This window comes from Kockovaella imperatae, assembly GCF_002102565.1.
Source record: "Kockovaella imperatae strain NRRL Y-17943 chromosome Unknown BD324scaffold_1, whole genome shotgun sequence".
In the NCBI taxonomy this organism is placed as follows: Eukaryota; Fungi; Basidiomycota; class Tremellomycetes; order Tremellales; family Cuniculitremaceae; genus Kockovaella; species Kockovaella imperatae.
In genome coordinates this window covers 213,808-239,899 of record NW_019028941.1, presented here as the reverse complement: position 1 = coordinate 239,899, position 26,092 = coordinate 213,808, and the positions used below count along the sequence as shown (strand labels likewise).

General features: G+C 51.7%; 14 protein-coding genes across 14 annotated transcripts; 6 read left to right on the top strand and 8 right to left on the bottom strand.

Annotated features, from left to right (window-relative positions):
• Positions 1 to 151: 151 nt before the first annotated feature.
• Positions 152 to 2,115, bottom strand: BD324DRAFT_611197 (glycosyl hydrolase catalytic core-domain-containing protein). The gene is made up of 6 exons (XM_022014249.1): positions 1,328 to 2,115; positions 1,126 to 1,268; positions 956 to 1,051; positions 861 to 902; positions 614 to 799; positions 152 to 566 (listed from the first exon to the last, which is right to left on the bottom strand). The coding sequence occupies exons 1-6, from the start codon at positions 1,905 to 1,907 to the stop codon at positions 525 to 527; spliced, it is 1,089 nt and encodes a 362-aa protein (XP_021874226.1). The 5' UTR covers positions 1,908 to 2,115; the 3' UTR covers positions 152 to 524.
• Positions 2,116 to 2,542: 427 nt separating this feature from the next.
• On the bottom strand, positions 2,543 to 3,381 carry BD324DRAFT_606441 (hypothetical protein; the record flags this gene model as incomplete). The annotated part of the gene is made up of 5 exons (XM_022014014.1): positions 2,543 to 2,617; positions 2,675 to 2,772; positions 2,827 to 3,021; positions 3,067 to 3,142; positions 3,202 to 3,381. 5 exons carry the CDS (start codon positions 3,379 to 3,381, stop codon positions 2,543 to 2,545), a joined length of 624 nt encoding a protein of 207 aa, XP_021874225.1.
• Positions 3,382 to 3,538: 157 nt separating this feature from the next.
• On the top strand, positions 3,539 to 5,148 carry BD324DRAFT_7008 (hypothetical protein). The gene is made up of 6 exons (XM_022019221.1): positions 3,539 to 3,718; positions 3,761 to 3,774; positions 3,831 to 4,444; positions 4,479 to 4,584; positions 4,645 to 4,679; positions 4,729 to 5,148. Exons 1-6 carry the CDS (start codon positions 3,664 to 3,666, stop codon positions 4,757 to 4,759), a joined length of 855 nt encoding a protein of 284 aa, XP_021874224.1. The 5' UTR covers positions 3,539 to 3,663; the 3' UTR covers positions 4,760 to 5,148.
• Positions 5,149 to 5,190: 42 nt separating this feature from the next.
• BD324DRAFT_6950 (DNA repair protein endonuclease SAE2/CtIP C-terminus-domain-containing protein) lies at positions 5,191 to 6,430 on the top strand. The gene is made up of 6 exons (XM_022019220.1): positions 5,191 to 5,506; positions 5,541 to 5,648; positions 5,696 to 5,831; positions 5,887 to 6,024; positions 6,087 to 6,217; positions 6,272 to 6,430. Exons 2-6 carry the CDS (start codon positions 5,575 to 5,577, stop codon positions 6,303 to 6,305), a joined length of 513 nt encoding a protein of 170 aa, XP_021874223.1. The 5' UTR covers positions 5,191 to 5,506; positions 5,541 to 5,574; the 3' UTR covers positions 6,306 to 6,430.
• Positions 6,431 to 6,451: 21 nt separating this feature from the next.
• On the bottom strand, positions 6,452 to 9,154 carry BD324DRAFT_611190 (hypothetical protein). Its single transcript, XM_022014248.1, has 7 exons — positions 8,956 to 9,154; positions 8,818 to 8,906; positions 8,634 to 8,761; positions 8,530 to 8,583; positions 8,384 to 8,478; positions 8,187 to 8,323; positions 6,452 to 8,141 (listed from the first exon to the last, which is right to left on the bottom strand). The coding sequence occupies exons 1-7, from the start codon at positions 9,069 to 9,071 to the stop codon at positions 6,589 to 6,591; spliced, it is 2,172 nt and encodes a 723-aa protein (XP_021874222.1). The 5' UTR covers positions 9,072 to 9,154; the 3' UTR covers positions 6,452 to 6,588.
• A 291-nt stretch (positions 9,155 to 9,445) lies between these two features.
• Positions 9,446 to 12,487, top strand: BD324DRAFT_647469 (BRE1 E3 ubiquitin ligase-domain-containing protein; the record flags this gene model as incomplete). Its single annotated transcript, XM_022017665.1, has 12 exons — positions 9,446 to 9,592; positions 9,731 to 9,874; positions 9,925 to 9,988; positions 10,044 to 10,204; positions 10,257 to 10,496; positions 10,548 to 10,697; positions 10,736 to 11,089; positions 11,142 to 11,287; positions 11,336 to 11,837; positions 11,886 to 12,206; positions 12,260 to 12,326; positions 12,378 to 12,487. The coding sequence occupies 12 exons, from the start codon at positions 9,446 to 9,448 to the stop codon at positions 12,485 to 12,487; spliced, it is 2,406 nt and encodes an 801-aa protein (XP_021874221.1).
• On the bottom strand, positions 12,193 to 14,359 carry BD324DRAFT_596077 (glycine cleavage system T protein). Its single transcript, XM_022013856.1, has 6 exons — positions 14,072 to 14,359; positions 13,923 to 14,025; positions 13,348 to 13,865; positions 13,100 to 13,280; positions 12,879 to 13,043; positions 12,193 to 12,830 (listed from the first exon to the last, which is right to left on the bottom strand). Exons 1-6 carry the CDS (start codon positions 14,198 to 14,200, stop codon positions 12,658 to 12,660), a joined length of 1,269 nt encoding a protein of 422 aa, XP_021874220.1. The 5' UTR covers positions 14,201 to 14,359; the 3' UTR covers positions 12,193 to 12,657.
• Positions 14,360 to 14,422: 63 nt separating this feature from the next.
• On the bottom strand, positions 14,423 to 16,798 carry BD324DRAFT_596075 (chaperonin Cpn60/TCP-1 family). The gene is made up of 12 exons (XM_022013855.1): positions 16,740 to 16,798; positions 16,565 to 16,683; positions 16,476 to 16,518; positions 16,370 to 16,428; positions 16,282 to 16,317; positions 16,049 to 16,234; positions 15,649 to 15,995; positions 15,330 to 15,590; positions 15,114 to 15,277; positions 14,678 to 15,071; positions 14,565 to 14,624; positions 14,423 to 14,517 (listed from the first exon to the last, which is right to left on the bottom strand). The coding sequence occupies exons 2-12, from the start codon at positions 16,634 to 16,636 to the stop codon at positions 14,493 to 14,495; spliced, it is 1,647 nt and encodes a 548-aa protein (XP_021874219.1). The 5' UTR covers positions 16,637 to 16,683; positions 16,740 to 16,798; the 3' UTR covers positions 14,423 to 14,492.
• Positions 16,799 to 16,905: 107 nt separating this feature from the next.
• Positions 16,906 to 17,786, top strand: BD324DRAFT_611184 (hypothetical protein). The gene is made up of 4 exons (XM_022014247.1): positions 16,906 to 17,089; positions 17,205 to 17,314; positions 17,362 to 17,423; positions 17,484 to 17,786. Exons 1-4 carry the CDS (start codon positions 16,923 to 16,925, stop codon positions 17,628 to 17,630), a joined length of 486 nt encoding a protein of 161 aa, XP_021874218.1. The 5' UTR covers positions 16,906 to 16,922; the 3' UTR covers positions 17,631 to 17,786.
• A 119-nt stretch (positions 17,787 to 17,905) lies between these two features.
• BD324DRAFT_647465 (phosphatase phospho-type) lies at positions 17,906 to 18,927 on the bottom strand (the record flags this gene model as incomplete). The annotated part of the gene is made up of 5 exons (XM_022017664.1): positions 17,906 to 17,924; positions 17,986 to 18,371; positions 18,423 to 18,530; positions 18,582 to 18,660; positions 18,779 to 18,927. The coding sequence occupies 5 exons, from the start codon at positions 18,925 to 18,927 to the stop codon at positions 17,906 to 17,908; spliced, it is 741 nt and encodes a 246-aa protein (XP_021874217.1).
• A 391-nt stretch (positions 18,928 to 19,318) lies between these two features.
• Positions 19,319 to 21,174, bottom strand: BD324DRAFT_647464 (putative glycerophosphodiester phosphodiesterase; the record flags this gene model as incomplete). Its single annotated transcript, XM_022017663.1, has 12 exons — positions 19,319 to 19,439; positions 19,502 to 19,536; positions 19,746 to 19,835; positions 19,901 to 20,114; positions 20,167 to 20,307; positions 20,359 to 20,381; positions 20,435 to 20,473; positions 20,525 to 20,551; positions 20,604 to 20,676; positions 20,722 to 20,833; positions 20,882 to 20,934; positions 20,984 to 21,174. 12 exons carry the CDS (start codon positions 21,172 to 21,174, stop codon positions 19,319 to 19,321), a joined length of 1,119 nt encoding a protein of 372 aa, XP_021874216.1.
• Positions 21,175 to 21,531: 357 nt separating this feature from the next.
• Positions 21,532 to 24,253, bottom strand: BD324DRAFT_6506 (hypothetical protein). Its single transcript, XM_022018174.1, has 10 exons — positions 23,994 to 24,253; positions 23,915 to 23,945; positions 23,828 to 23,878; positions 23,708 to 23,771; positions 23,606 to 23,659; positions 23,326 to 23,554; positions 23,138 to 23,278; positions 22,997 to 23,089; positions 22,469 to 22,960; positions 21,532 to 22,415 (listed from the first exon to the last, which is right to left on the bottom strand). The coding sequence occupies exons 1-10, from the start codon at positions 24,113 to 24,115 to the stop codon at positions 21,890 to 21,892; spliced, it is 1,803 nt and encodes a 600-aa protein (XP_021874215.1). The 5' UTR covers positions 24,116 to 24,253; the 3' UTR covers positions 21,532 to 21,889.
• Positions 24,254 to 24,334: 81 nt separating this feature from the next.
• On the top strand, positions 24,335 to 24,908 carry BD324DRAFT_611141 (hypothetical protein). The gene is made up of 4 exons (XM_022014246.1): positions 24,335 to 24,410; positions 24,458 to 24,599; positions 24,651 to 24,767; positions 24,816 to 24,908. The coding sequence occupies exons 1-3, from the start codon at positions 24,365 to 24,367 to the stop codon at positions 24,685 to 24,687; spliced, it is 225 nt and encodes a 74-aa protein (XP_021874214.1). The 5' UTR covers positions 24,335 to 24,364; the 3' UTR covers positions 24,688 to 24,767; positions 24,816 to 24,908.
• A 577-nt stretch (positions 24,909 to 25,485) lies between these two features.
• BD324DRAFT_6416 (hypothetical protein) lies at positions 25,486 to 26,023 on the top strand. Its single transcript, XM_022017431.1, has 2 exons — positions 25,486 to 25,970; position 26,023. Exon 1 carries the CDS (start codon positions 25,610 to 25,612, stop codon positions 25,886 to 25,888), a length of 279 nt encoding a protein of 92 aa, XP_021874213.1. The 5' UTR covers positions 25,486 to 25,609; the 3' UTR covers positions 25,889 to 25,970; position 26,023.
• Positions 26,024 to 26,092: the final 69 nt, after the last annotated feature.

The window sequence follows — 26,092 nt, the reverse complement described above, 5'->3', positions numbered from 1 at the left end:
TCCTGCCGTACATCGCAGACAGGATTGTTGATTGAGATTCCGCGTCTGTACTAGCGGAATGCGCGCAATGGTCTGCTCTACGATGGGAGGTTCATGTCGAGACACACGCTCCTCCGCGGCGGAGTTCTGTAATTATTGGCTTAGAGAGTATCCCTGCTGCTTCGTGGATCGTATGCGGAAAATCACCGCACGCTGGCTTGAAAGTTACAGATTCCTCAACGTGCGTCCATCAAATCAAGTCATGCTCACGAATCGTCCTACATATGTATGATTCCTCGCCCTCATCGACGCCACCGACAAAATGAAGTCGGCCAAAGCAACCGTGGTCCCACTTCCTGAAACCCCCTCATTCCCAAACCCTGTTGTTACGTAGCTGATTCTGGCGCCCACATATCGTAACTGAAAGTGCATTGAAATATCGCTTGCATCACAGATGCAAGGTGATCGCACCTTGTGCAAATCCCTTCAGTGGAGTACGCAGTATGTATTGCACAGAACTAAACACGAAAGTGCTTCCAGAGACCTCATCCTGCGAGTGAGACGTAGTAGTCGCCCAAAGTGTTTGCCTGAATTTTCAGTCAGCGACGGATCTTCGATCGAGAGGACGACTCACCGTCCCATCACTGTTCTCGAGACCATTGACATCGGTGCTCATTCCTGGGAAAGCGCCGAACCAAGCCCATCGATGAACCATACTGCTTCCTTCACCTTTGAACCAATCGACAACCGTCTTCATGAAGAGCTCAGTAGCAGCTTGGTCGGGACATGAAGCGCCGGTGGAGTAGTCATGACAATCCCACTGAAAGAATCCGTGTGTGATCAGTCGAGTGACAGAGATTAGGGGCTTTGTGGCTCCTCACTTCAGTAAGCCACAAAGGCTTTTGGAAAGTGGTGTAGAAGTCCTTGCGGCAGATCAGCACGTCGACAAAATAAAGACGGAGAGGTTTTCACCCACTTGAGCATACGAGATCAAGTCCTGCGCATTCGTACCGTAAAAATGGAACGGAACAAAGTCATACTCGCATTTGCCCTCACAAGCTGCGAGCCATTGCTGCCGGGGTGGTCGTTGTCGATCAACACTTGTGGCGCCACACGCCGCCCGGTGTGTCTGGCATCAGAACTCACCTGCATCCAAGTCTTGCCTCCTCTCGCAACGGCTGGTGTACCGATCTGGTACTTTCCATCAAGGGCCGCGACCCATTGCTGGTGAAGCGCAGCTGCGGTTGAAGGATCGATGTCTGATCCTCCATCAGAGGCGGAAATGTCGGCTAGAGAAGGTGTGAGTGAGCAAACAGTATTCCCGCGGAGAGAGAGAGAGTTTACTCACGCTCATTGAATCCAAGGACGTATCTCACGTTGGTCCAAGATGCAGCAGCACTCGCTACGCCATCGACATTGCTTGCAGAATGCACGTTGGGAACGAACTCCAAAGAACCAGTATCACTGCTCGGGGTCAAAGCCCAATTCCAGTACCACGTGAGACCGGGAAAATTCTGGGCTTTGAACAAGGAAGAATAATTGATACCGAGACCTGCACCACCGGCACCTCCACCACCTGCACTTCCTCCAGTTGCACCATTGGATGAATCACTCGGCATGGGAGCAGCTGCTGAGGTGGCCGCTGCCGACGTTTGGACGACGAGTTGAGATGTCTGAACAGCAGCCCGAGATTGCGTCTCGATAACATGCTGAGAGGTCGTTGGATGATCAATCACATTGGACTGATGGTTTTGTCCGTGATTTCCATGGTTTCCTCCGTGTCCGTACCCCCAGAGATTCGCGAATTCCGTAGAGTTACCATGCAGATACTGTCCGCCTGCGGCCGACTTACGACCACACGAGGTCGGAGCTGCCAGAGCTGTTGACAGGCATCCAAGCAGGGCTATGATGGAAGGCGTGACGAACATCCTCTGAGAGTAGATATCGTTTCGAAAGGGATGTGGTCAGAAGAATGGGCTCCGAGTGGGTTTATACGACTCTTGCCGATCGGGTACTGAGGAGTTGGAAAAGGAATGTGAGCGGCCTTGGGATGAAGATCTGGCGCTAGTCAGAGTTCAAGGGTCCTGGTCAGATTAGATCTCGGCCGGTGGGAGAGGAGGAGGAGGAGGAGGAGGAGTCAATGAATCGGTCAACGATTCGAATGAAATGAGATGGAAGGTGGTGCAAAGGAAAGAGCAGCATGTCTGTGACTCTCCCTATATATAACGCGGCCTCTCTCTCTCAAAAGGTACCATATATTCACACAGGCGCAGATATCCTCGTCGTCAAGGAGACCCAGCCAGCCAGGAGCCAGGAGCCATAATGGATCATCAGTGTTTCAGAAATATTAGCCTTTAACGCGAGGGGGGGGGGGAAAAGGGAGGAGGATGAAGAAGAAAAGGACAGACTCAAACGCTCCTTTGTTGCACACAAAACACACACACAGAGACAGTCCAGACCTTAATACATCCTGTCTAAACGCCAAAATATCATACAATCCAGGGCAAGGGGATGGATGCGGCTCAACTGAGCGGGGGAGCTAAAGGAACATAGACCTCGGAGGCTATCGTGGAATGGCCGCGACCTCTGTCTTCACACTCTGAGCTCTTTGAGCCCGAGCAAGTTGTTGAGGAGCGGACTGAAGGACAGATAGGAAATTCAGCATGGACCATCAGATTCTCATCGACGGGCTCACGCTAGACAGCTCAGACAAGTTCGAGACGACCTGTTGAAAGGTTTCCATGACTTCCTTATGTCTCGGCGGAAGGGGTAAATCTCCAATTGGTTTACGGTCTACGCACATGGATATTTAGCATACTGGGATCGAGAGAACGAAGCTACACTCACTCTCAGCGAGTAGCTCAGCATCGTCCTCTGGTAACCATTCCGCAGCTGTGCGGTCCCTCTCTAATCTCTGCTCTATGGCTCGGAGTAAAAATGGCCGTCTTTTGCGTTGTTCCGATACGTTGATATTGAACACGATCCTTTCAGTGTTAAGTCCATAGATACTTCGATCCAGGGCTTCGTCAAACGGTTCAGTCGCTGAGAAAAACAAAATCAGTTGAATCAGGCGGAAGAGCAACTCACCCTCAACGAAATCCTCATAATTGTGTCCATTGACACTGATATTGGATTTCGTCATCCTCCAGAGTTCTTCTTTTATCTAGATAGATAGTATTGCACGTCAGATGCCTTGACTCTGTCTTATGTGACCGCACTCACCCTCGCCAGCCTCCTCTCGGCCTCTTTCCTCACTGCTCTTGACGCCTCACCAGTTTTGCCCCCTGGTAAAGCTGCTAAACGAGCTTCGAGTGATTGATCCAATGATCGCTCAACATTCGCCTTGACCCTGAGCCAGTCACTCTCCGTCTCAACACTGATCCTAGTTATCCCTGCGTCCATGATGAGCCCCTCCAAAGGTCCTGTGGTGATTGGTACAGTAATCGAACAGCACCACGGAACGGCTTGTTGTTGTCAACATGAACCACGCGACGACGGAAGCAAATTTCGGAAAATCCGCGAATGACTTTGCCTTTCTGATTACAGATATTGAACATCCTCTAGCATGTCTACATACCTACAGGCGTGGCGCGAGGGCTCACTGGCTTGAAAGTCAGTGATCACTGGGTCTATACCATAACCGAAGCTCACCTGGGCACTCGCGAAGGTTCTCCCTCACACACGATGGCAACCGATGATCCCGAAAGCCTCGGCTCGACAATGAGCAAACAGATCGATGGTGAGAGATACACATGAGCAGGTACTGATGCGCTTCCTAAAGACTTTCAAAGCAGAGTGAGTCAACTCCTCCGCCATCTCAGCCTTCTCCTCTGACATTTACCAAGTTCAAGACACTCACTTCCGATCTCTCACGACTAAAGGACAGCTGCGCCGAGAAGAAGATCGAGCGGAGCCGTCTCATATCCGAGTGCGCTCAAAAATCAGCTGAGAGAGACTCTATCGCTTCTCATATTGCCGCTCTCAAAAACGAGCGCGATATCCTGCGTTCAGAGGTAGAAAGTACCGGGCGGGAGCGTGAGGTTCCCTATCAAGGTGGAGAAAGCCTCTCCAGCTCTGTGAACGAAATCGGCAAATTTAAGCGGAAAATCTTGGCTCTTGAACTTCACCTCGAACAGGTCGAGAAGCAGAAAGGTCAAATAGTCAAGGATGAACGTGAGGTCGCGAGGGGCTTGAGGGAACGGATCGGTCAATTGGAGGCGTCGGTCCGGGTTGAAAGGGCTCGCGTTGAGCAAGTCGAGTGCGCTAAAAAGGAACTGGACAGACAGAGAAAAGACCAGGAGGAGCATCTTGACAGCCTTATTCGATCGAAATCGAGAGAGATCGAGGAGCTACAGAGTGTATTGAGAGAAGCGAACCAAAAAGTGGCCAAGGTCATTTCAGAACGTGATGACTTACTGGTGAAGATGTCTGAAGTCGAAGCGGCCAAGCGGGCGGAAAGTGTGACGTGAGTCCAGTCTCAGTCAACGGCTGACCGGCAGCCCCAGGAAAGCCCTCCAACCCCGTCCAGCCAATTCAATCATTCTGAGCCGACCTCAATCGCCAATAACGCCTACGAAACAGCAACGAGATAAACATCAACTTGGAGTATCTTCGCGCTCGCCTCATCCATTTGGTCCTGTTGTAGACGCTGACAAACGATACCAGCACCTAAATGAGCAACATGTGGCGCTTCGATCAGAGTATGAACATATTCGTGCTCAATATGCCCGCGATCTGACTCATTGGAAGGAGTACAAAGCGCTGGAAATGGCGAGAATAGAAGTCAAGAAGAAGCGCAAGGCCGAAAAGAAGGCCGCGATTGCCATTGGGAGGGCAGGAACTGTGTTCAAGCCGGATCATGGGACGGAAAAGCCGCCGATTCGTGGTCCGAGTGACTCACGGCCAGTGTCTTCTGGAGAACGAGAGGATCAGGGTCACCCTGATACAGTTCTTTCTTCACAAGCTTCCAATCCACCATCTCAGGAACCCGGCAAGCTAGTCAGCGCATCTGAGGATTCCCAATCAGTCCCTCGACCGCCACAAGCACCAGGTCCCATCTCGCCGACAAAGCTCGAAGTGACGGATCAGGATGACGATCTTGAAGCGGACTACGAAAGCGAGGGCGAGGGGAGATTCGCGGTCATCCCGTTAAATCTGTCGCCAATTCCTACAATTCCTGCTGTTCCAAGCATTGATCTCTCAGGACCTGGCTTGACGATACCCGCAGACCGCCGACTTGACCCTCGTCCTAGTCCTACGAAACGGCGGCTGGAAGAGATGCTCAGGGGCGGACGATGGCTAGGCGGTAACGGTGAGGGAAACGCCAAGACACCCAAGACGGGCTCGAAACGATTCGCCAGCCGTCAGCGCGCTGTAATCGTGGCAGAAGATACCGACATGGAGGAAGAGGGTTCAGACCCAGGTTCAAGTCGCATTCCGCTTATACGAGATCGAGGAATAGGTACGCCGGCGACCACACGAGCTCCTATTGGGCAATCCATCTCAGTGCAAGAGATTTTGGCAAAACGTAAAGCAGGCGACATGATCGATTTGACGCCAAGACAGAAGACTCGCGAGTTGAAGCGGCTTAGCAGCATGACCGCTGTGGAGAAGAGGGAATATTATGCACAATACAAGGGCAAAGGGCGTTACGTCCCTCCGGATACTGTGTGAGTGCACGCTGTCCTGAATGATGGTCGCTGATCTCGCTCGATAGGGAGACGCGGATTCGAGACGAATATGAGATCGATCCAAAGCAGAACGAAGGTGCCAAATTCCAGTTCCATGACGTCAAGAGAAGAAAAGCGGACAGGCAAAAGATGCACGGGACAGATTGCGAGTGCTGCAGAGATGTGAGCTCAAAGCATACCCTGGAGGAGCTGAGTCTCACGACGACGACGACGGCAGTACTACGAGGCAGTCGGCCCGCTCCCAAAATACAATCAAGGTCCTAAATGGCGAGATTCGTCAGATGAGGAGGATGATCGAACCACCGATACAGCGCTAAGAGAACACCAGAACAAGGTCTCTCGACATCGCGAGACGGTGAGTGTTGGTCTGTACTCGGTATGTGACCGGGCTTAGTGGCTGATAATCGTCTTCGTCAGTGGAAACGAAATCCTACGCCACCGGGGTATTGGGAGATTGGCTTTCCTAGCACTCAAAAGGCTGAAGAACAGAACGCAATCGCCGATGAGATGAACAAGGAACGAGCGAGGCAGTTGAAACAGGAGGTCGAGTGGGTATTGTTCTTGTGCCGGATCAATGCAAGCGTTGCTGAATCACTCATCAGGCGCAAGGATAGTCGATGGAGGAAGAAGAAGTAGGGTACTCACCGCAACAGTAAATGAGTGATGAGGTTGCCTTGGGCATCATAGCGGACTCTTCGTGGTCAATATGTATATTAATCATCCATGTTCTCGTAGTTCGGTGTGCCTTGTGACCTCTATTCGGTATGTTCACGTTCCAAATCTGTACAGGTACACAGAGCACGTCTCTGAAGATCCATGGCATTATAACGCATATGCTACAAGACAAGATACCATGCGATCTATTTCAATGTGATCCAAGACTCCCGCCAACAAACAATGCCGGTGCACAGTGCAACGCTCACATTCCCAACTGACTCTTTGGCCGTTCCTTGCCTATAAATCCCGATCTTCTGGCCGATTCTCGCAGATGCGCCGATGGTATCCTAGGAACAGGAGGAGGAGTATTGGCTCCAAAGACAGGGACAGAGATGGGTCTCCCAGGACTAGCTTTAGGAGCTGGAATTCCAGTAGGCGGTAAATCTCCTCCCTCCAGTCCTACGCCGACGCTTGATCGTCTCTTCGATCGCTTGAATCCCGATGGCGTTGAAGCAGGTTGACTGGTGCTACTTGTCAACCCGGCGGAGTGAGGGTATTGAGTCGTTATAGCGGGAGGTGGACCTTTGCCTATACTTCGAGTAGCTCCTTGTCGTGAAGGCGCACGCGAAGTAGAGGCAGATAAGACGCCAGTCAGGTTGGGTGTAGGTGATCGCATGTGTGATCGCGTACTGTGAGGGATCATGCTCGGTGACATGGGTCTTGAATCCGCGAGCGCTTGGCGTGAAGATGATCTCGACATGCCGTTGGGCGTAGCCATGACTGACGAGGTGACTGAACGCGTCGAAGCAAATCGTCCAGAATCCGATTTCGTCATCCCCGTCGCTTTACCCCCTCCGCCATCATCATGTAGTCGAGATGGCGCTCTGGACGATAGAGCCAGATTGGAAGATCTGGAAGCTGGTCGATTGGTAGATTTGCTCAGAGACGCAGCGAGTGGTGAAGGGATACCTGGCCGGCTAGGGAGAGGTTTAGAAGATGTCGATGCTGAAGAAGTGCTGCGGAAATTGGCCATCAGAGGAGACACAGGTTCACGCGGCATCCCATGGTTCTGATTGGTCGGAGTATCCTCATCGTCCACCATGACCCAGCCGTTGGGTGATAGGAACGTCGCACCGGATTTGTCGGCATCCGCTACCGGCGTCATGTCGGGTTTCTGGAGGTCAGTGACACGAGAATGCGATGCTTTGAAGTGTGCAGGTGCATTCACTGTCGATAGATTCGAAACATTCCGCTTACTCTGACCTAGAGGCATAGGTGCAGAGACATTGCGCTTTGGGACCCTGGTTCCCAGCTTGTCATCCGTAGCTTTGAGTCGAGCCTGCAACTCGTGCAACAGCTTGAAACCCTTGTTTTTCGCTGCGAGATTGGCGTTGGCCACTCTACCCGGAGAAGCAGCAGGTAAGCCCCCACGGACTCTTCTGAGGGAGGGCGAGGCTGTGACGCCATTTGCGGCCATATTCCTGAGCGTCGAGGACCTTGACAAGCTAGCGATGGGCGAGTCTGCAACTGAAGACAACTTTTTCGCGGAAGGTGACATTGTAGGGATGGAGGAGACGGTCGGACTTTTGGGAATACCACGAAGGCCAGGTCGCGATTCATCAGAGCCTGGCGTCTTGGAAGGGCGGTGTCTCTGGGGCTGTCCGCTGAAGGAAGCCTCAAGAGAAGAGGAATGATCAAGGGGTAAGTCTTGGGATGGCTCTTCTTTCGGAGACATGGTAACGGAAACTGAGGAAGGAGGAGTAGGCACACCGCGAGTGGCTTGATCGCGTAAAATTCCAATCTCGGTGTTCGCATCTAGGCATTATCAGCTCGTTACCGAAGAACAGTTGCTGTTCCCACCTCTGAGGTCATCTTTCAGTCGCTGGCATTCCTCCTCCAGCTCTTGGCGCTGAACAACTTCTTGCTCCAAAAGCGTCTTCTCCTCTATCGCTCGGTTGTATTTGCTTTCCAAGTCAAGAAGGGAAGACACGGCCACGCTGAAAAAGTGCATGAGTTATCCACCGTCACAATGACTGCTTCCTGAAATGACTGCTCACCGTTCGTTTCTCTCTAGCTCATCATTCCCCATCTCCAGATCCCTCAGCGCAACTAGCGTCTTATCTCTTTCCGAGCGGAGATTGTCCATCTCCCTCTAGCATCACATTGTATGAGCTCCGAGCGTCGATGGAAAAGGAGGGCTCACCTGCATATTACCCACTGTGGAGCTGTGTAGCTTTTGGAGAGCGATGTGTTTCGCCTCGGATATTGTCAGCTCCCCCTGAAGTCCATCAAAGCTATCTAGCTCACCATCCATTCCTCTTTCTCCGTTTCTAGACGCCGAATCTTATCTTTGAGCTCGGATTTCTGTTTCTCCGTAGCCGCAAGCTCTTTCTCCAGCTCATCCTCGAGCTCTTTTGACGAAGCCTGAAATTCGTCTGTACCACCATCATTAAATAAATCTCCGGCGGCTAGATGAGTCAAGCCAACATACCCAGCTCTGCTCTTGTCTCATCTAACGCATCCATGATCCGACGATATTTCTCTCTATAGTGCGAGGCTTCATCTTGCGGAGAGTCAAATCTGATGACAAGTGAGCTCAAAAGCCCTGAGGGGCAAACTTCATGCTCACGTTAATCCCTCGTCGTCCGAATCCAACCCTGCGGATGCGCTACCAGTGGGTCGGGATGATTCGCCATCCTCTTCTGTCCCGGGAGGATGGCCATAAGTGGACGAATCGCCCAACATTGTGTGTCTAATGGCCTCAAGGCTGTTGTCTCACGCAACACGAGCTACCCGATTGATTGTACAATGTTGAAACCAGTGATCACTGCATGGTGTCAACAATAATAATCAGGAGTCTGAGTTCGGGCTGGATGAGCGGCGATCTCCGTCACTGCAATCAGAAGTGCCACACTTGACTGAAACGCCGGTTTGGGTGAGAGGCGAAGGTTTGGAGGTCAGTCAGTGATCATGTTGATCCATTGATAGCACCTTGGACTGAACAAGGAGGGGCACTGTCATATTCTCTTCATCAGCTAGGCAAGGGTCCATCGACCGAGACGCGAGATTTGGACGGACGCTTTGGATACCCTTGCCTAAGTACCCAGACACCACCCACCATGAACGCGGACTTGAAGCGAGTCCGCGAATCGGGTGTAGATGATGGACCTTCTCCACTCAAACGGAGGGCTACAGGACTCGCATCACCTCCGCCAGCTGTCAACCTAGAAGATGCGGGTCTAGAAGAATGGCAGAAAGTCATGGAAGTGAGTTGACATCCGCTTGACGGTATACCTTCTGGGTCGCGCGACCCCTCTGCTCTCAATGTTCCGCCTACATTCGTGTTCTGTTTTTAACCGGATTCCAGCAATCAAGGATCGGTTGACTGACGCGTGACTGGCCAGACACATCGCAAAGAGGCTATCTACCGACAGATGCTGGAAAACCGTCGGCGTGAGGAAGCTGAGCGGAGGCGAGCCGATGAGATCAAACTTCAGGAACAAAAGCTGCAGGCTTCTGTTCAAGCTGTCGAAATCTGCTGGAACCAGGTTCGTGTCTTGGTGAATCCCCCCGGAATGTAAATTGATCATCTGCTTAGCTGGTTGCCGCCGTTCGATCACTCTGCCCAGCGGACAAAACCAACGTTCAAACTGCCCTTGAACGTCAGTCGAGATTCACTTCTGTCAAATACCTTTTGCTGAATAATATGTTGTTCAGCCGTCCTTGACCCTTCCTTACCGCATGAGCATCTCAAAACCGCACTAGAATCAAGATTGCCAGCGACTACTCACCTGGTGGAGACTATTCTCAAGTCAAATCCGAATACAAGACCGTCCAGTGATGAGATTGTGTCTAGGAGCATTCGAGCGGAAGCAGAGGTGGGTTTCAGAATTACTCACAAGTCGTGATCGAGACTGACAGCAGCAAAAGGCCAGCACTATGCGCGCAAACGTACAGAAGCTGCAATCTCAGATAGTCTCACTCTCCGATTCCTCACACAACTTCGAGCGGGACTTGTTACGTGCACAAAAAGCCTTGGATAGACAGCGTATGGAACATGATAAGCGGATAAAAGAATTAGAGGCGCAAACGAGTAGTATGGCATCGCCATCTCTGGAGAAGATTGCGAACGGGTCTGGACACGCAACGCCGAATGGCAAAGCCGAGGATGTAAGCGAGATCTATAGCTAACCGTCTCAAAACTGACAGTCCTCGTCTCAGCCTATGGACAATCAAGCCAATGGTCCTACCACCCTCATTGTCAACTCTGCAGAGCTCGAGGCAAAGGCGGACTCTAGACTGAAACTGTTAGAAACTCTGAGAGCAGAACACACCGCTCTTCAGCAAGAGTGTGATCAGTTGAGACTTCTCGTGAGTCCGGCGCGAGGGTCGTTTAGCTCATGTAACAGGTGTCTCATCCCACCGAAGCCATGCTGCGGCAATCACCATTCTTCCAAGTGTATCTTCAACAATTGGCCATCCAAATGGACCTGGCCACGGGCGCGCAACAGCGATTCGAGGCTTCCGAACAACGGTTAGATCGACTTACTGCGAACAATCAGGAGTTCCAGAACTATGCACTTTCCGACAAGAAGGCAGAGACGGATGTGTTGAGACAGCAGAACGCGAGAAAAGATGCGGATTTAGCGAGAATACGAGGACTCAGGGATGATGCGGCGGCTGAGTTGGCAGAACTCAAGGCGAAGGAGATTGAAAAGATGAATTTTGCGGGTGAAATGGAAAAGCTTGCAAACGCTCGAGCGGTAAGTCTACAGATGGATGAGTCGTCGTAGTGCCAGGCTGACGTTCTCGCAGGATCGTATACAGTTGCTCTCCTCCGAGGTGACAAGACTCAAGGGCAAGCTGGGGGCGGAAGCTGGCTCAGCGGGATATCTGTCATTTCTTCGCGGAGACGGCGGCATCGATGGCGACTACGTCAAAGATCTGGAGGAGAAATTGCAGTGAGTCTCTGCTGCGCGTGACAAGATCAGGATTCTGACGATAAGCAGGGATCTCAGAAGCCAGGTATCAGCCATATCCCAATCCAACAACTCGGCATCCGAATCCCTCCAAGCCGATCTCGAGGCAGCCCGTCGGACACTGTCACGCTACGAACGAGTCCTAGGTCCGAATCCCGAGGCTGTGGAGGATATTCAGCAACTGGCACAGAAACTGGACGCTGCGGACAAGGAGAATGCCAAGTTGAAGCTTCAACTTTCCGAAGCAGAGGCATCGACCAACGCGTTGTACACCGAGGTGGAGGGTCTGTCAAAGCTATGGGAAGGCCTGGACAAGACGGCGCACAGCAAAGTATTCGACCTGAAGGACACGGAACTCAAAATGGGTCGTTTGGCGACGGAAAAGGCCAAGGCGGACAATAAGTATTTTCAAGCGATGCGAACCAAGGAAGCGATTGATGTGGAATGCAAGACGGCTCAGCGGAGTGTAGAGAAACAGCTTAAAATGCTTGACAAGGCACAGGAGGTGGAAAAGGCACTCAATGCTCAGCTGGTGAGTTACATTCCCCGTGGAGTCTTCCGCAGCTGACGGGACGGCTAGGCCACGCACGAGAAAGGCCTCACTGCGCTCAAAACCGAGGCTATGGATCTCCAACGCCGACTCGCATCGGTATCTTCTGAGAAGATCCAATTGGAAACTCGACTGTCTGAATCTCAGAGTTCGCTGGCAGATGCACAGGCCGTCATGCGTCAGCGAGTAGCGGCTCATGCCGCTGAAAAGTCAACCAGAGAAAAGTTGGAAGAGGAAGTGGAGAGCAATGCAATTGTCATCAAGCGATACCAAGAACGCGAGGAGCGGGCCAAAACTTCTGGAGGGGCAGTCTTTGATCAGGACCAAAAGGATGAGACTGAAAAGCTCTGGGTGAGGACGAGCTCCTCTACGACTCTCAGGCGTGCTGTCTGACTTGCTTTCAGGCCGTCCTCAAGTGTCAGTCATGCAAGCACAACATGCGAAGCAAGGTCATCAATGGGTGTTATCACAGTGTGTATCTTGATTTTCTTTGAAGGCACGATCACTCACTTTCAATGCTAGCTTTCTGTGCGCCCTGTCTCGACTCGCGGATTGAGACGAGACAACGCAAGTGCCCGGCTTGCGGGAGGTCCTTCGCGAAGGAGGATGTCCATACGATCTTCTGGCAGTAGGAGGGGTGCGCGTGGCGTCGCGCCAAGTCATTCGCAGTACAGCATGTGTTTCCTTGAGAGCAGTCGTCGTTCTCGCCTCTCCTTGAGGGTTTCCATGGCGCTTCGATACGCAACGGTACTCCCAAAACAGAGATGCATGGCTCATGTCATACCCAAAGCTCGATGGTGGATCATTTGTAGTATTTTGGAGGAACAAATGGCATGGGTCGAATGAAGGCCGGTCTGAGCTTCTTTCTGACTTCAACCTGAACTTCAGTTCCTTTCTTGTGATGCCCAGATGCGACGTATCCCATGGCAATGTTGGTGCCAGTTGTAGGTGAGGGAATACCGGAAGTCACGATTCCTGCAGTTGATCAATGCAATGCCCTGTGCTGGTAGACTGATGACTTACCGATCTCCTGTGTGCCTGTACTGTCGAAGATCTTGCTGCCTTCTCTTGCGGGTGGGCCTTCAACTTGTAATCCTACCCGTCGTCTGGATGGACCGTTGGCAATCTCAGACAAGATCCGAGATTTCCCTGGGAATGGGCTGGCTTCTTCTGATCGTCGCTCTTTGCCTATTGAGACGTCAATTGACATTCACGAATCTCAAGGGTCCAGACGGTTGCCTCACCGATGGTCCATGTCAGTCCCGCTTCTACTGGACTGATAGCTTCGTTCAGGTCATGTCCGTAGAGACACATTCCAGCTTCCAGCCGGAGTGAGTCTCTGGCTCCGAGGCCAATCATCATGACATCGGGATTGGACGCTATCTCCTTGGTCAATGCCACAGTGTGTTGCGGAGGGATCGAGATCTGGATCATCGGTAGTCAGACCTGCTCCCCAGCCTGACTGTGAGGCTAATCTCTCTCTCTCACTCACCTCAAAGCCATCCTCTCCGGTGTATCCTCCACGAGCGATATGGCACTTGACCTTGTCGTGACCGACCGGAGCAAACACGCTCTTTCCAAATTTGAGGCTTGTCAGATCTACATCCTTGATCAAAGCCTGCAACACCTCGGCGGATTTAGGTCCCTGTAACGCCAATAGTCCCCAGCCGTCCAGAGTCTCCCATCTGACCGGTTCACTCTGGTGAGATTCGTTCCAGTCTCGTAATTTCTCCCTTATCAACTCTTTATCTTCCTTGATCCGACCGGCGTTCGTAACGACATAGTAGGCTTCCGAGCTCGATTGCTTGGTGACCATCATGTCGTCAATGATACCTCCTTGTTCATTGAGGAGGACAGACAGAGACGAGGTGAAAGGCGGGAGGGCGTCCAGTGAAGTAGGGCAAAGAGACATGAGGAAGGCTTCGGCAGAATCACCCGTGAAGCGATGTTGCAGCATGTGAGAGACGTCGAATATACCTGCAGCTGTCCGGACATGGTTGTGTGCAGCCACTGAGATGGCCAAATCAGCCACAGATAGCTAGCGTATGGTCTCTTGACTGCTCTCACCTTGGCCTATATCGCCGTAGGATAAGGGCATGGAGAATCCAGCAAAAGGGACCATTTTCGCGGATTGGGAAACGTGAAACTCGTACAGCGGTGTCTTGCGAAGCTAGCTCACGCTGTCAGACACGACGAGGAGCCCTCTTGTGACTCACATCTTGCCATCGTGCAGCAGTACTAGCGATGCCTCGTCGGCTTATGAGTCGTGTTGCTTGTCGCAAGGCATTTCGAGGTGTAATCTCCGCTGGAAAGATAGCCGCACGTCGCAGGGACCGGGACAACATGGTGAACAGTCGTGGCTAGCCAGCAGGCAGACCAAATCGTCGAAGCGAGCTGTAAGTGAGGAAGGAATGAGCTTCCTGCCGATGCTCGTCGAGAAGACAAAGCCGTTCAAGCCACCAAGACCTTGGTCCTCGTTGGAAAAAAATCAACGGTTCCAAAATATTGGAATTCAATTTCGGATCTCGGACCGCCGGTTTGGAAATTAATAAAGCGCAGGGTGGTAGCCTATCGTGGTGACGTGTAGATGCATACATATAGTCATAGTCCCTCCAATCAACTCGCTCTCTACGGTCATCACATAGCACCTTCAGGCTTGAGTCTAGGAGGCGATCAGTCATGCAGCGGAGCAACCAGAGACTAGCTCACGATGAACGACCCGCTCGGAGGATCTCGTCTGTGCTCAAGAGGTTGACAGCGATGACGGAACTGTTTCGCGGTTCAGCTGTTAGGATCAAAAGTCACGATGCAGTTTAGCCCACCTGGAATGTAGCATTTGCCTCTTGACTCTGTAGTTGTCCCAGATACCCTCCACAACAGGATTCATAGGCTCTCCGGACCTCAAATCCAGTCCAACGGGATCATCCGTTTCTTCTGCCTCCTGCTGCAGTCCAACAATGGCATCCTGAACATCGTATCCTCCGTTTGACGCAAGCGTCTTGGGGATGACCAAGAGAGCCTCCGCGAACGCAGCGACTCCAAGCTTAGTCCTGCCCTTCGCACTAGATTTCAAGGCGGTTCCCAAGTGTGCAGAGCACGCCACTTCGAAGGCTCCAGCTCCGGGCACGAGTGATTTGTCTTCCAGGGCGTTCTTGACCGACCGGAACCCATCGCGAAGAGCATCCTGGATCTGGGTCATAGTGTGCGCGTTCGGGCCTGAGGTGAGGGTGAGCTGCGGTTTCTGGCCATCAAGCTCACCTTTCACGAGCATAGTCACGCTCTTTGGCTCTTTGACCTCCTCTACAAAGGTGTACTTCTCCTCGCCCAGTGTATGCTCGTAAACCAATCCCGCCCATCCCAGGACGTCAGGTGTGAGATCCTCGACAGAGTTTTGAGCCACACCACCGCAGCACAGTTGCAATCTAGACCCGGGTATGAGCATAGGGGTGACAGAACAAGGAGGGCACGGCCTACCTCTCCATGTTCCTACGTTTGGCACGTCGTAAAGCCAAGATCCCGGCCTTTGTCAGAACGTCCAAACTCATTGGATCAATACCCTTCTGGTTGATGACGACGAAGTTCTTCTGCTTTTCTCCGGATCCAACGGCCTGGTCGCAGACGGCGTTCTTGAACTCGACAATCTTCTTCAGCTTCGCGTCGACGAATCTCCTCTCGGACTCCACGAGCTTTTCACGTTGTTCAGCTGATGAATAGAAGAAACCAGAGTTGACCTCGCTAAGCGTCTGTAAGCATGTTGACTTGGAGCACTCGCAGGTCCGGCACTTCGACTCACGTCTTTTCGTATTCCAGTGAAACGTTCAAAGTGAGGATGTAGGCATTTTCGACCCTCTTCGGCATGTCAGGATGCCTGGCTCCGTGGTCCATCACTAAACCCTTGACCAACTGAGTGTCCGTGTCGACCTTGTGCTGCATCTTCATCACTTCAATCATGTGCAAGTCGATAGGGTCCCTCCAGCCCTTTTCATCCTCCTGTGGCCGGATGGCCAGAACGGCATCAACGACGTCTGCGGAAAGCTTCTGAGCGAGAGCAGAGTGGAGTTTGGTGGAGAGGGAGGTATGAGCGACGTTGATGAGATTGGCTCGGTCAAGGTTAGGAGATTGCTTAAAGGTTTCGAGGAACTGAGACAAACGTCAATGGCTGAGCCTGCCTCTGGGTGAATTCAGCAGCTCACCGACAAAGCCTCCTTCTTAGCCATGTCGAATCCTTCGCCAATGACTCGAGGGTGAACTCCTTCCTGAATGTACCTGTCCGCCTGCTTCAACAGTTCTCCAACGAGCAAGACGACAGAGGTTGTTCCGTCTCCAACTTGCTCGTCCTGAGCGACGGCTGTACGTGCAATCATAGCTGCTGTCGGGTTCTGCTGCAGTCAACATGACATCTTGTATGAAGGGTCCATGCACATACCTGAATTTGCATTTCGGAGAGCAGGACCTTCCCGTCCTGTGGCAATTGGCGTTAGCTGAGATAATGTGACGAGCCCATAGAATGCCACCTTTGTCATCTTGATCTGACCCGAGCCATCGACCAACATCTTGATTGTTCCTCGTGGCCCTAGGATGATATTAGCTTCTGAAACAAGTGGGCAGAGTGATGCTCACCAAGATTGCTTTTGACTACATTGGCGAGGCCAACAGCTCCGGCCTATCTTATATCAGCCCCAATACCAATGGCACAGCATGCGACTCACCGTGTTGACCTGCAGTGCCTGTGTCCGCCTGACACTTTCGGCTTTTGGGTTGATGAGCTCGATACTGGACATGGTGGACGTCGAAGATTGGGTATGCCACAGTGGTCCTAAGTATCGATCTAGTATGATTTATATCAGTCAGGACCTCGTTATCTGATACAAGTAATGCTCTCACTCTCGCTGGAGCGCAATGTCGAACACCAGGCTACTCTGTCGCTGCTGAAATGTTCATGCACGGCGACGGGACGCGAGAGACCGTGACTGAAAGAGGTCATAAACATTATTTAATTCCACATATTTTCGAAATATTTAATCCCAAGATCTTTGGATGCTGAGATGCCATCTACGATACCAGTCGATGAGCGATAGTCTACACCGGTCAATCATCGACACAATGAGAGTGTTACCGAAGAACAAGCTCTTCGCGAAGACTCAAACCATTCCTGGATATGGTCACTTCTTGACGCCGTTGAGAAAATTGATCTTGGATTACAGCGATTGGTCACCGGTACATGACGGATTAAGGTGAGTAGTTGTCTTTTGGACTTCGGGGAGGCTCGTAGGTCCATTGCAGAGAAAGCGGATGACAAGGACGGGGGAAGAGTACCACATGACCGTTGAACCTGACACTTTCTACTAGATCATATCTCAAGGGTCCTTTTGTCAAGGTTGCACAAGCCAACCCAGATGTCGAATTCGTAGTCAGGATGGTCCATCGTAACGGGAACGGATTGCTGAGAGGCCACTATGGTGAGTCTTATTAGTCTCACCGCAAGGCTGTGCTAATACGGTCACAGTCAATGGGAGAGACAAGGTCATTTGTGTGAACAAGTTGACTCAATCAGAAGTTGCAAAGAAGGTGAGATGAGGAGGCACCAAGACGCTCAGAATCAATTGCTCACATGACACACGACTGCAGGTCGACATCCTACTCAATGCTTCTGGCCTGCAAATCAGATCAATGAAGAACCTTCAACTTCAACATGCTCCTGGAGCCGAATCAGCTCGAGGTATTTGGAGTTCGTTGCATGCTGCCAAGGGGTCCGCTGGTGCATTCAAGATATAGATTGTGTCGGACAGTTATTAGGGCAAAGACAAGCAGGATATAGCCCGATTTCCTGTCTGTCAAAAGGCTGCAGAGGAAGAGCATGGGAGTCATGGACATGGTCCGAGATGGAGATATCATCAGAGCATTTACGATCGACAGGATGGCAAGTGGCAAGCCTATCGACATTATTTTGTATGCATATACGACTCAAACAGCTCTATGTTTGCATCTCATCAGTCGGACTTCCGACTCGTACTGTACTCTTCTGTCAGGGATCCTTCAGGCGCACGGAGTTACAGTTCCTGAAAGTATCTGGTGTTCCTTGTGTCAGCCGCTTTGATCGCCACCACCGCCTGTTGGCCTCTTGACTCACTCATCAATCTGCCAAGCTTGAGACCACTTCTTCACCTCGACTTTCAGACCCTCCTTCTCGCCTTCGTTCTTGATCCTGGCATCTAGCTCCATGTTCTTCCGCACGAGCGCCCAGTCACCCTCTTTCATCCGTAATAGTGGGCAAAAGTCGTTTCCACCATCACCAATATACACGATCTTCTCATACGAACTCCTGCCACCTCGCTCAGAGATATAGGCCTCCAATTCTTCTCCTTTACACATGTTAGCTAAGCATCCGACCTTGCAATCGTGTTGAGGGCCGTTTGCCGGTACTCGACGGCCGATATCTAATCGGTTGGAGTTTGAGCTATTCCATGAAGCGGGGTTGGTGATTATATTGGAGAATAGGTCTGTCAGGCCGTGACGCTAGATTTGAAGGTCAATATAGCATCGTTAGTCTACATTCCTTCCTCTCACCTCAAGGATAGTGCTTATGTACACTTCGTTGGAGTTGGAGAGGCATAGATATTCGACATTGGGATTCCGCTCCCTTAGACCGAGGACAGCGCGGCGCATGGCGGGATGCTGGGAGCCTATCAGGACACATTTAAAGGGAGTGTCTTTCAGCCTACTCACAAATGGCAATATCCTCAGGGCGTCCAGGACCTGATCTTTGGTGAACCCCTCCTCAGCAAGATCACCCATGGTGTCGTTGCTAGCCAGCTTATCAGCGATGTGATATTACAGTCAAGCCAGCAGGCAGAAGATCAGATCTCAGCGCAAATAATGCGCGTCTCTCTGCTTGACTCATGGTGCTCGCTCACTACACTCACACTACGTCTGGCGTACATTGACTCCCGGCGCTCTTCCTAGTCTCGAGGAGTCTTCTGAGCTTTGTCGAGAGCACCTCGAATACCCATCGATCGGTATCCTGATCGACAAATGACCAATCAAAGTCAAATACGACAAGTGTCTTGCCCATCGCTTGTCAGGCTGAGTGAGTTGCGGACGGGTCGACAACGAATCAACAGTTCACTGGCAGACACGTTCGATGGAATTTGGACTTTTCCTCAAATTCCGGCCCAGCGGACATTGTCACGATAAGAAGTGCTGTCCCATTGGCCACTCGACATCGACTCGGAAATTGTCCCATGGGACAGTGCTGTGCCCTTCATGGCAATGGGATGTCTACATAGACTGAAAGGAATGCTATGTACGGGTGGGATGGACTCGTTCTCCGTGTCTCATCGTGTATCGTTACAGGTTGAATAATTGTCCGTTGTGAATCTTTGATCGTGCTTTGAAATCGCCATCTACGCCTGTCTGTGCACTGCTCTAGAATTCGCTACTCCTGGCCGGCTGGTTGCCCGACATTATGCCGCCACGGCAGTCGAGCTAATTGTTCCATTTATCGACGCTGTCGCTGCGTCTGCCGACATGCCAAGTTCTCCTAGATCAGGAACAACCAATGGACCTGGGGCATATGAGGCGGATCTGTAGTCTTTCAGCCGAATGGCACTTCTCTATCGAGACTAAGAAACAGGCCATGCACTCACCTGAGTAGGTCGATGAATGAGCGCTCGATAAGCATCTACGATTGTCAAGCAGCAAGGCAATGATTAGAGCAAAGAGGCGGGATGGTCATCCTCCACGAAGGAACAGTGACGGAAGCCACAATAGCGTTTGGACAGACAAGGGAGAGGATAATTGCAAGTCGAACCAGCCGGGAGGATGTTGAGGATCACGTGGGAGCTTGCCGTGAGCAGAAAGCCAAAGGGGAATCAGGCGATCGAAGCATACGTGGGCAAAAGAGTAGTAGCGCCAGTGAGACCATGGGAAAGCGTATCGATACAAGCCTGGGATCTGGAGCTTGGAAGGATCGGAACAGACCTGCGTTGATATGCGCGTCAGCCATTTTGACCTCGGAGACGATGAGAGGCCATCCAATTGCTCACTTCGCTTCGAAGGGATGTCATGACTGACACTTTGTCGGTCAGGATGGCCTTGATACCCCAAGTCATGGCGGTCCTCATCTCGACTGGATCGTTGACGGTCCAAACACATATCTCTTTGCCTGCCTTTCGGCAGTCCTCCATGAAATTCTGACCTTCCTGACCCATGAGGCACGCGAAATTGAGTGAAAAGCCATGGCATGTGTCCCAGAAATATCTAGATGGTGTCTCATGAGATCACATTGTCCCTCGCACGGGGTTGTACTCACTTGCGAACGACGTTGGGCGAAAACCCAATGTGATAACGCGTCAGAAGAGGAAGGTATTTGAACGCGGCTTTGAGGAATTGAGGATGCCATAATCCGAGGATTAACCTAGGAGCGAGATCATGCTCCCAGTTTTCGTGTTGTCTGGGAATAATGAGCCGATCAATCCAACGAATGATAGGTCATCAAGCTCACGAGATGACACGAGCCATTTCAGGCTAAGGGTTGTGAGACTACTGATAATGGTCGATTAGGTCCGAACAGCACTTACAAACAGCTTTTCTGGATCATTCTGCATCTTGCAGTCAATCTAAAACAAAGTCAGATCCTGCCAGTATGATGAGTATTTGTGTCAGCTTACATTGAGAGAGACGTGACGGTTGTTGGACTGTCGCATCCATGAGCTTCCAGAAGATGACCTCGCGCTGGTGAAAACTCACTTCCATCAGCAACGCAACGAGCTCCTCGAAACGAGGTATAGGTTGAGGGGGTTGTGCCTTTGTCCGGACATGTCTGCGATGTCAGAAACAGACTAAAAGCTTATCCTCTGTCACTCACTCAATACCGCCATGCCATCGCTGGACCCTGATCAAGCCGGTTCCATCCGTCGTCCGATCAAGGTCGGCATCATGAAACATCAAGATGACTCCATCGGCGGTGGCGTGAACGTCTGACGCAGATGAGCTCGGACACAATATCGACAGACACGACCACGTACCACTCTCAATACCCTCTGCCCCTTCTTCAATCGCAGCTCGAAAACTTGCAAGGCTGGACGACATCAGCAGCTGCGACGGCGGGAGACCACGCAATGACTCACGTATTTTCAGGAAGCAGCGCAGAAGCACCTCTGTGTCCCCAACATTCTATATCTTTGGGTTGTCGAAATGGCGTGGGGACAGGTCCGACGGCAGGTTCAAAAGTACTCGAAGGTGTCGAACTGCCGTTCGAGTTTGAGTCGGCCATGGTGTATTCGGATGATCCGTGGGACACGTTCTTGCGCTTGACCATGATGGGCCGAAATAATGGGGAAATGGGAGGCCTCAGAGAAAGTCGATTGTGCAGTCAGTCGAACAAACTGCTGGGTCTCGTCGATGATATCTATAGCGAATCGTAAACGGTCCAGTCGTCACTAGTCTTATCTGAAACAGGTCGAATTCGGAGCCGGGGTTTGTCACTGCATTCCACAAGATGGATGTAACCAGACTTTCTTATTGGTCCTACTTGGAGAGGACTTTGCCGGTCGATGACCTCGCACCAGAGTCGATGAACCAGTCGCCTGACGCCGGACAATGTCAGATGATGCTCAGTGAGCTAGCTGGATGATTCCAATTCTTTATCCGTTTCTGATGCGCACGTAGTCGGTGCAAGCGACGCCAAAAACTGAAAATTTGGGTGAATTTTTCCCAGCCAGCAGTTGTGAGGTGAGCCATGCATTCAGCAGCAGCAGCAGCAGCAGGGCACAAGGCAAAATCGGTGCTGTGAGTAAGTTGCCGTTCCCCGTCGTCAGGTGCTATTCTTGGCTGCAGCGGCTCAGGAATGCCCTCCCGAACGCAGGCCCTGCCTTCATAGTTTGAATTCTGCTCTGACACTGATCACCTGCGTGAACCGGACCATACGGCCGTTGGTCCGTCCGAATCGGACTTCGGCTGACAACTTGGGAATGTGAGATTAATACATGTGAACGACAGCAAGATCGCAGAGTCGGATGCTTGCAGAATAGCGCCTAGTCAGAGGTCACACCATCTCCTCTCAAGCTGGCACCTTCATCGCCGCTGCTCGCCGCGGCCCAATGCCCAGCATTCTTCACAGCCCCGAGCCTGGCACCTCGTTCACGAAGAAAGGAAACGACTTCAGAGCCACCGCGTTGACCTCGAGGTAATGGCCTTTCCCACTCGTTAAGGTCCTCGTCCTCTTTCGAAAGCTTGAGCACGTCTCCTCCGAACCGCTCTGCGAGCCAAAAGGAAGCATTGACTTGCGCGTCTTGAGATTCCAGCTCGAACAATGTCGATGCGAGCTCTTTCGCGGCTTCGAGTCGGTACCGGAGCACATGCCGCACTAACACTCGTGAGGGAAGACGTACAGGACGTTTGTACTTCTCGGGTTGGGTTGCAGGGGGCAAACCGGCGATCTTGGGCGGATCAGGCGCGAATTTGGTCCATGATTCGAGGAACGACGGAAGTGGCATTTCCCAATTCCTTGGAACCCAGACACCGATCAGAATACGCCAAGCAGCCACTAGACGTTTGTATCTGTGCGCTAATTCAGCTTGCTGTATATCGAGTGAAGGAAAATCTAAGCTCACGCTTCGTAGTTCTCGTCAATGAGGCGGTAATGATAGCGTTGAAGGGCCCAGACAATGACAGCGGCGATGCCTGCACCAAGCGGCACCTGTCTGAAGATGGACCAGACGATGAAGAACAGAATGGGCACACTGATCGTACTGAATAAGATGCCGAAGACCATCTTCATCATGGCCTGGGTCTCCAGCTCGTCCTCTACCATGCGAGCGCCAAGTGTTCCGACGACATAAGTGGGAAAGTTTACGATGAGAGGAATGAGGAAGAATGGAAGATGAAACAAGGAAATGATCGTATCTTTGACGAGTAGCCAGAGGGTGGAGAAACGAGATGGCAGAGCGACTTTGCGTGTCGGATCGAGAGTCTGAGGGAGAGGAAGATCGGTCAAAGCGGCATTGGTCAGTCGAGAAGAGGCCAAGAGTCGGTGGTAATTGACTAAGAGGCTGCGGAGGTTGGAGATGCGCTCATTAGAAGTAGTGGTAAAGAGGTCGACGAGCCTGAACATCAGTGAACACACGCCAATCATTCCTTACGTCTGAGCGACATCGACATAGTCTTGAAGCTTGAGGGAGTCCTCGCGCTCCCATAATAGTTCACGAGCCATCTGTGCTGCGAAGCTGGTGTCCCTATCTTGGTCGTCAGATAATGGATTTGCAAATTAAGGACTGACTCACCAATCCGCGGCGTTCACAGACATCATTTTCATTTCTGTATCTACCTTTCTCGTCAATCGTTTGACTGCGAGTTTGCGCTCCTTCTCATCGCCGTTCAAGAAGTCCTGCTCGTACTCGTCCATGGGTATGGCTTGACCGTAGCTGAGCAGGGTATCAGACATGGACCGCGGATCATTCCGGTAGCTCACTGGACCGCGACTCTACTGCGGTACTTTGACTTGTCGACGTATCCGATAGCCACAGGTACAATGATACATTTCCTGCCTTTCTTTGGACCTCCGTTCTCCTTTGACCCGTGGAGATACTGAAGGTATTCGAGAGCGGCCCAGGCGGTACCATCCTTGAGCGCAATCAAATGCGGTTCAGTATGAGATGTGCCTTCAGGGAAGACTCCAACGCATTCGCCAAGCGCCATGGCTGCGGGTAGAAGGTCAGACAGCTCCTTGTAAGTGTCTGGAATGTGCTCACCCTCAAAGGTACCCTGGTAGAGCTTCTGATTGTTCTTGTTTTTCCGGTCCACAGCTGTGCCAAATGTCAGCTCTAGAGCAGATGCGCAGGCTTCAAGCTCACCGATGTTTCCCGCATTGCGCATGATGACGCCCGCTATAGCCGGTTTGAAGAGTGAATCTTTTACCTTCAAGCAGTGTCTTTGAGCCTTCATCCCACCAAGACTCCTTTCGCCAAGCTCACCCAGTAGTGCAAGAGATGACCGTGAGGCACGGTCGTGCTCAACACGGCGGGCTGTCATTCAGTCAACGCTTTGGGTTCACGACTCACGTCGACAGCCATATTCGTATGAGAGCAAGCACTGTCTATGTCAACACCTCGGATCATCGACCACACAAACAGCACCTACAAGATGATGGGTCCTTGTTCAGGGACATTTTCAGCTCCGAATACCTCGATGGACCGGAAGAATGAGCATATAGCTGAATTGGCCAAAGCCACCAAAGGCTTGTGAGTTACTCCGAATGGCATGACGGCCTCCCGGAGCTCTTTAAAAGGGCAACGAGTGGCAAGGACGTGTGACAGACGCTGATACCAGGTAGGTATGTAAAGCAGAGCACACGTCGGACGAAGATCCCCGGATATCTCAATTGAACAGCGAGGACATTTTGCTTCCGTGGAGCCAAAGCGGACATCGCCGTTGGATAGAAGAATTTTTGGAAGGATCCCGAATGTCCACTGCGTTGTCAACCAGCAACCAACATTGAATAGCATTGAATTATGGCCACCTCAAAGACAGTCACCCTATCGAAGGAGAGCCAGGAGGGTCAGCTGATTCGATAGCTCTGTTTGCCCAGCTGACATTGATCTCAGGCCTTCACGCTGCAATTCTCGCTTATCTCGTCGAGAAAGGCTTCACTCGATCCGTCAAAGCGTTCAGCAAGGAAGCCACTGCGAGCTCAGGAGGACATGCTCAATCGCTCATGAAAGCGTGGGAGAACGTCAACAATAATGAGTGAATGCCATCTGTTCATATTACATGACAGTTGCTGATCGTAATACACTGTGCACAGCGACAGCGACGCCGAGGACAGCTCGGATGAGGATTCCGATGCTGATTCTGAGTCGTCCGATTCATCGGAGGAAGAGGAAGTAGTGGCGAAGCCGGGAATAGGTGCAAAGGGTGAATTAGGAAGAGGATCTGTTGGGTGTGTGAGCTGACGCTGTCCAGCCGTTCCTGTCAAACCAGCAGCTTCGATCAAGAAACTCGATGAAGAGTCTGAATCGTCCGACTCAGGATCAGACTCTGGCTCTGAGTCCGATGCGTTTTCTTCTTCTTCCTCCTCCTCCTCCTCCGCTTCAGGGTCGTCGAAATCCTCAAAATCTTCTTCTTCATCAGGCTCGTCAGCTGGATCTTCGTCTTCCGAGTCTACAAAGGTCGCCCCTGTTGCAAAGAAGGCCTCGACTCTCAAAGTCAACACTAAGAAGGTCGCCACGAAGGGCGATACTCCGCCGAGTGCTTCGACAACTCTGGATGATGAAGAGAGTGAGGAGGGTGATGTCGAGCCGGTCGGAGGATTTTTAGATGTCGAAGCGGAGGTCAGTGACGATGAGGAAGTGAGCAGTGATGAGGAAGAGGAGGACGACTCAGAGGAGGAGGATTCCGAATCTGACTCGGATTCTGAAGAAGACGATAGCGAAGATTCCGAATCATCTGAGGACGAAGAGCCTGTTGTCAAGAAGGCCGTCAAGACTGCCAAGGCTAGCGCTCCAGTGATAGGTACGAAGCGAAAAGCGGCTTCTCCATCACCTTCCGATTCGTCCGCCTCTTCGGACTCCGCTGCTTCATCTACCTCGTCGTCATCCTCTTCTGGTTCATCATCCTCTTCTTCTGGTTCATCCTCCACTGCATCGTCCACGCCCGGTCCATCGACAAACAAGAAGCGCAAGGTTAATGTCAACGGGGATTCCATCGTCACTGAGACATCGACCGTCCCCGGAACAGCCACGACGGCCATTGGAGAGATGACGCCGGTCGCTGTGACCACCACAACTACCACTACATCTCATCCTACACCGAACGGCAGTGTCGAGGTTTCAAAAACGGTCGACGTCATCGTCAAGGACAACAAAGGCAAACGCGTCCCAAATCAGCGATTTGAGCGTATCAAAGCTCAGAATGTGACATATCATCATGATGGGTTGAAAGACAACTCATTCGATGCGAGAGTGAGTATGGAATCGTTCATGGAGGATCATGGACTGATGTTGCCTTTAGATCGCCGCTGGAGCACCAGTGAATGATTATGGAGCCAAGGCATCAAGGGACTTGATCGTGACTCGAGGAGCTGGGTTCCGCAAAGAGAAGAACAAGAAGAAGCGAGGCGTGAGTCCAGATCAAGAGGCAAGTGCTTCACTCGGCTGACTGCACGTCACAGAGCTACGCTGGAGGGGAGATCACCATGCAGTCTCACAGCATCAAATTTGATGATTGAGCACAATGAGATC

Coding starts and splice junctions, on each gene's coding strand:
- BD324DRAFT_611197 (XM_022014249.1), bottom strand. CDS start 1,907: ATGTTCGTCACGCCTTCCATCATAGCCCTGCTTGGATGCCTGTCAACA. Junction 903..955: donor ACTTGATCTCGTATGCTCAA/GTGGGTGAAAAC, acceptor ATCTGCCGCAAG/GACTTCTACACCACTTTCCA. Junction 567..613: donor TCGAGAACAGTGATGGGACG/GTGAGTCGTCCT, acceptor CTGAAAATTCAG/GCAAACACTTTGGGCGACTA.
- BD324DRAFT_7008 (XM_022019221.1), top strand. CDS start 3,664: ATGGCAACCGATGATCCCGAAAGCCTCGGCTCGACAATGAGCAAACAG. Junction 4,445..4,478: donor AAGCGGGCGGAAAGTGTGAC/GTGAGTCCAGTC, acceptor GCTGACCGGCAG/CCCCAGGAAAGCCCTCCAAC. Junction 4,680..4,728: donor CATGTGGCGCTTCGATCAGA/GTATGAACATAT, acceptor ACTCATTGGAAG/GAGTACAAAGCGCTGGAAAT.
- BD324DRAFT_6950 (XM_022019220.1), top strand. CDS start 5,575: ATGACCGCTGTGGAGAAGAGGGAATATTATGCACAATACAAGGGCAAA. Junction 5,649..5,695: donor TACGTCCCTCCGGATACTGT/GTGAGTGCACGC, acceptor CTCGCTCGATAG/GGAGACGCGGATTCGAGACG. Junction 6,025..6,086: donor TCTCTCGACATCGCGAGACG/GTGAGTGTTGGT, acceptor CGTCTTCGTCAG/TGGAAACGAAATCCTACGCC.
- BD324DRAFT_611190 (XM_022014248.1), bottom strand. CDS start 9,071: ATGTTGGGCGATTCGTCCACTTATGGCCATCCTCCCGGGACAGAAGAG. Junction 8,907..8,955: donor TCGGACGACGAGGGATTAAC/GTGAGCATGAAG, acceptor ACTTGTCATCAG/ATTTGACTCTCCGCAAGATG. Junction 8,479..8,529: donor CCACAGTGGGTAATATGCAG/GTGAGCCCTCCT, acceptor ATGTGATGCTAG/AGGGAGATGGACAATCTCCG.
- BD324DRAFT_596077 (XM_022013856.1), bottom strand. CDS start 14,200: ATGTTGTCCCGGTCCCTGCGACGTGCGGCTATCTTTCCAGCGGAGATT. Junction 14,026..14,071: donor CTGCTGCACGATGGCAAGAT/GTGAGTCACAAG, acceptor AGCGTGAGCTAG/CTTCGCAAGACACCGCTGTA. Junction 13,044..13,099: donor GGGACTGACATGGACCATCG/GTGAGGCAACCG, acceptor ACGTCTCAATAG/GCAAAGAGCGACGATCAGAA.
- BD324DRAFT_596075 (XM_022013855.1), bottom strand. CDS start 16,636: ATGTCCAGTATCGAGCTCATCAACCCAAAAGCCGAAAGTGTCAGGCGG. Junction 16,235..16,281: donor TCTCCGAAATGCAAATTCAG/GTATGTGCATGG, acceptor TGACTGCAGCAG/AACCCGACAGCAGCTATGAT. Junction 14,518..14,564: donor CTCCGAGCGGGTCGTTCATC/GTGAGCTAGTCT, acceptor ATCGCCTCCTAG/ACTCAAGCCTGAAGGTGCTA.
- BD324DRAFT_611184 (XM_022014247.1), top strand. CDS start 16,923: ATGAGCGATAGTCTACACCGGTCAATCATCGACACAATGAGAGTGTTA. Junction 17,315..17,361: donor ATTGCTGAGAGGCCACTATG/GTGAGTCTTATT, acceptor ATACGGTCACAG/TCAATGGGAGAGACAAGGTC. Junction 17,424..17,483: donor AATCAGAAGTTGCAAAGAAG/GTGAGATGAGGA, acceptor ACACGACTGCAG/GTCGACATCCTACTCAATGC.
- BD324DRAFT_6506 (XM_022018174.1), bottom strand. CDS start 24,115: ATGCCATTCGGAGTAACTCACAAGCCTTTGGTGGCTTTGGCCAATTCA. Junction 23,772..23,827: donor GTCATCTCTTGCACTACTGG/GTGAGCTTGGCG, acceptor CACTGCTTGAAG/GTAAAAGATTCACTCTTCAA. Junction 23,660..23,707: donor GCGCAATGCGGGAAACATCG/GTGAGCTTGAAG, acceptor CATTTGGCACAG/CTGTGGACCGGAAAAACAAG.
- BD324DRAFT_611141 (XM_022014246.1), top strand. CDS start 24,365: ATGGCCACCTCAAAGACAGTCACCCTATCGAAGGAGAGCCAGGAGG. Junction 24,411..24,457: donor ATCGAAGGAGAGCCAGGAGG/GTCAGCTGATTC, acceptor CATTGATCTCAG/GCCTTCACGCTGCAATTCTC. Junction 24,600..24,650: donor GAGAACGTCAACAATAATGA/GTGAATGCCATC, acceptor CGTAATACACTG/TGCACAGCGACAGCGACGCC.
- BD324DRAFT_6416 (XM_022017431.1), top strand. CDS start 25,610: ATGACGCCGGTCGCTGTGACCACCACAACTACCACTACATCTCATCCT.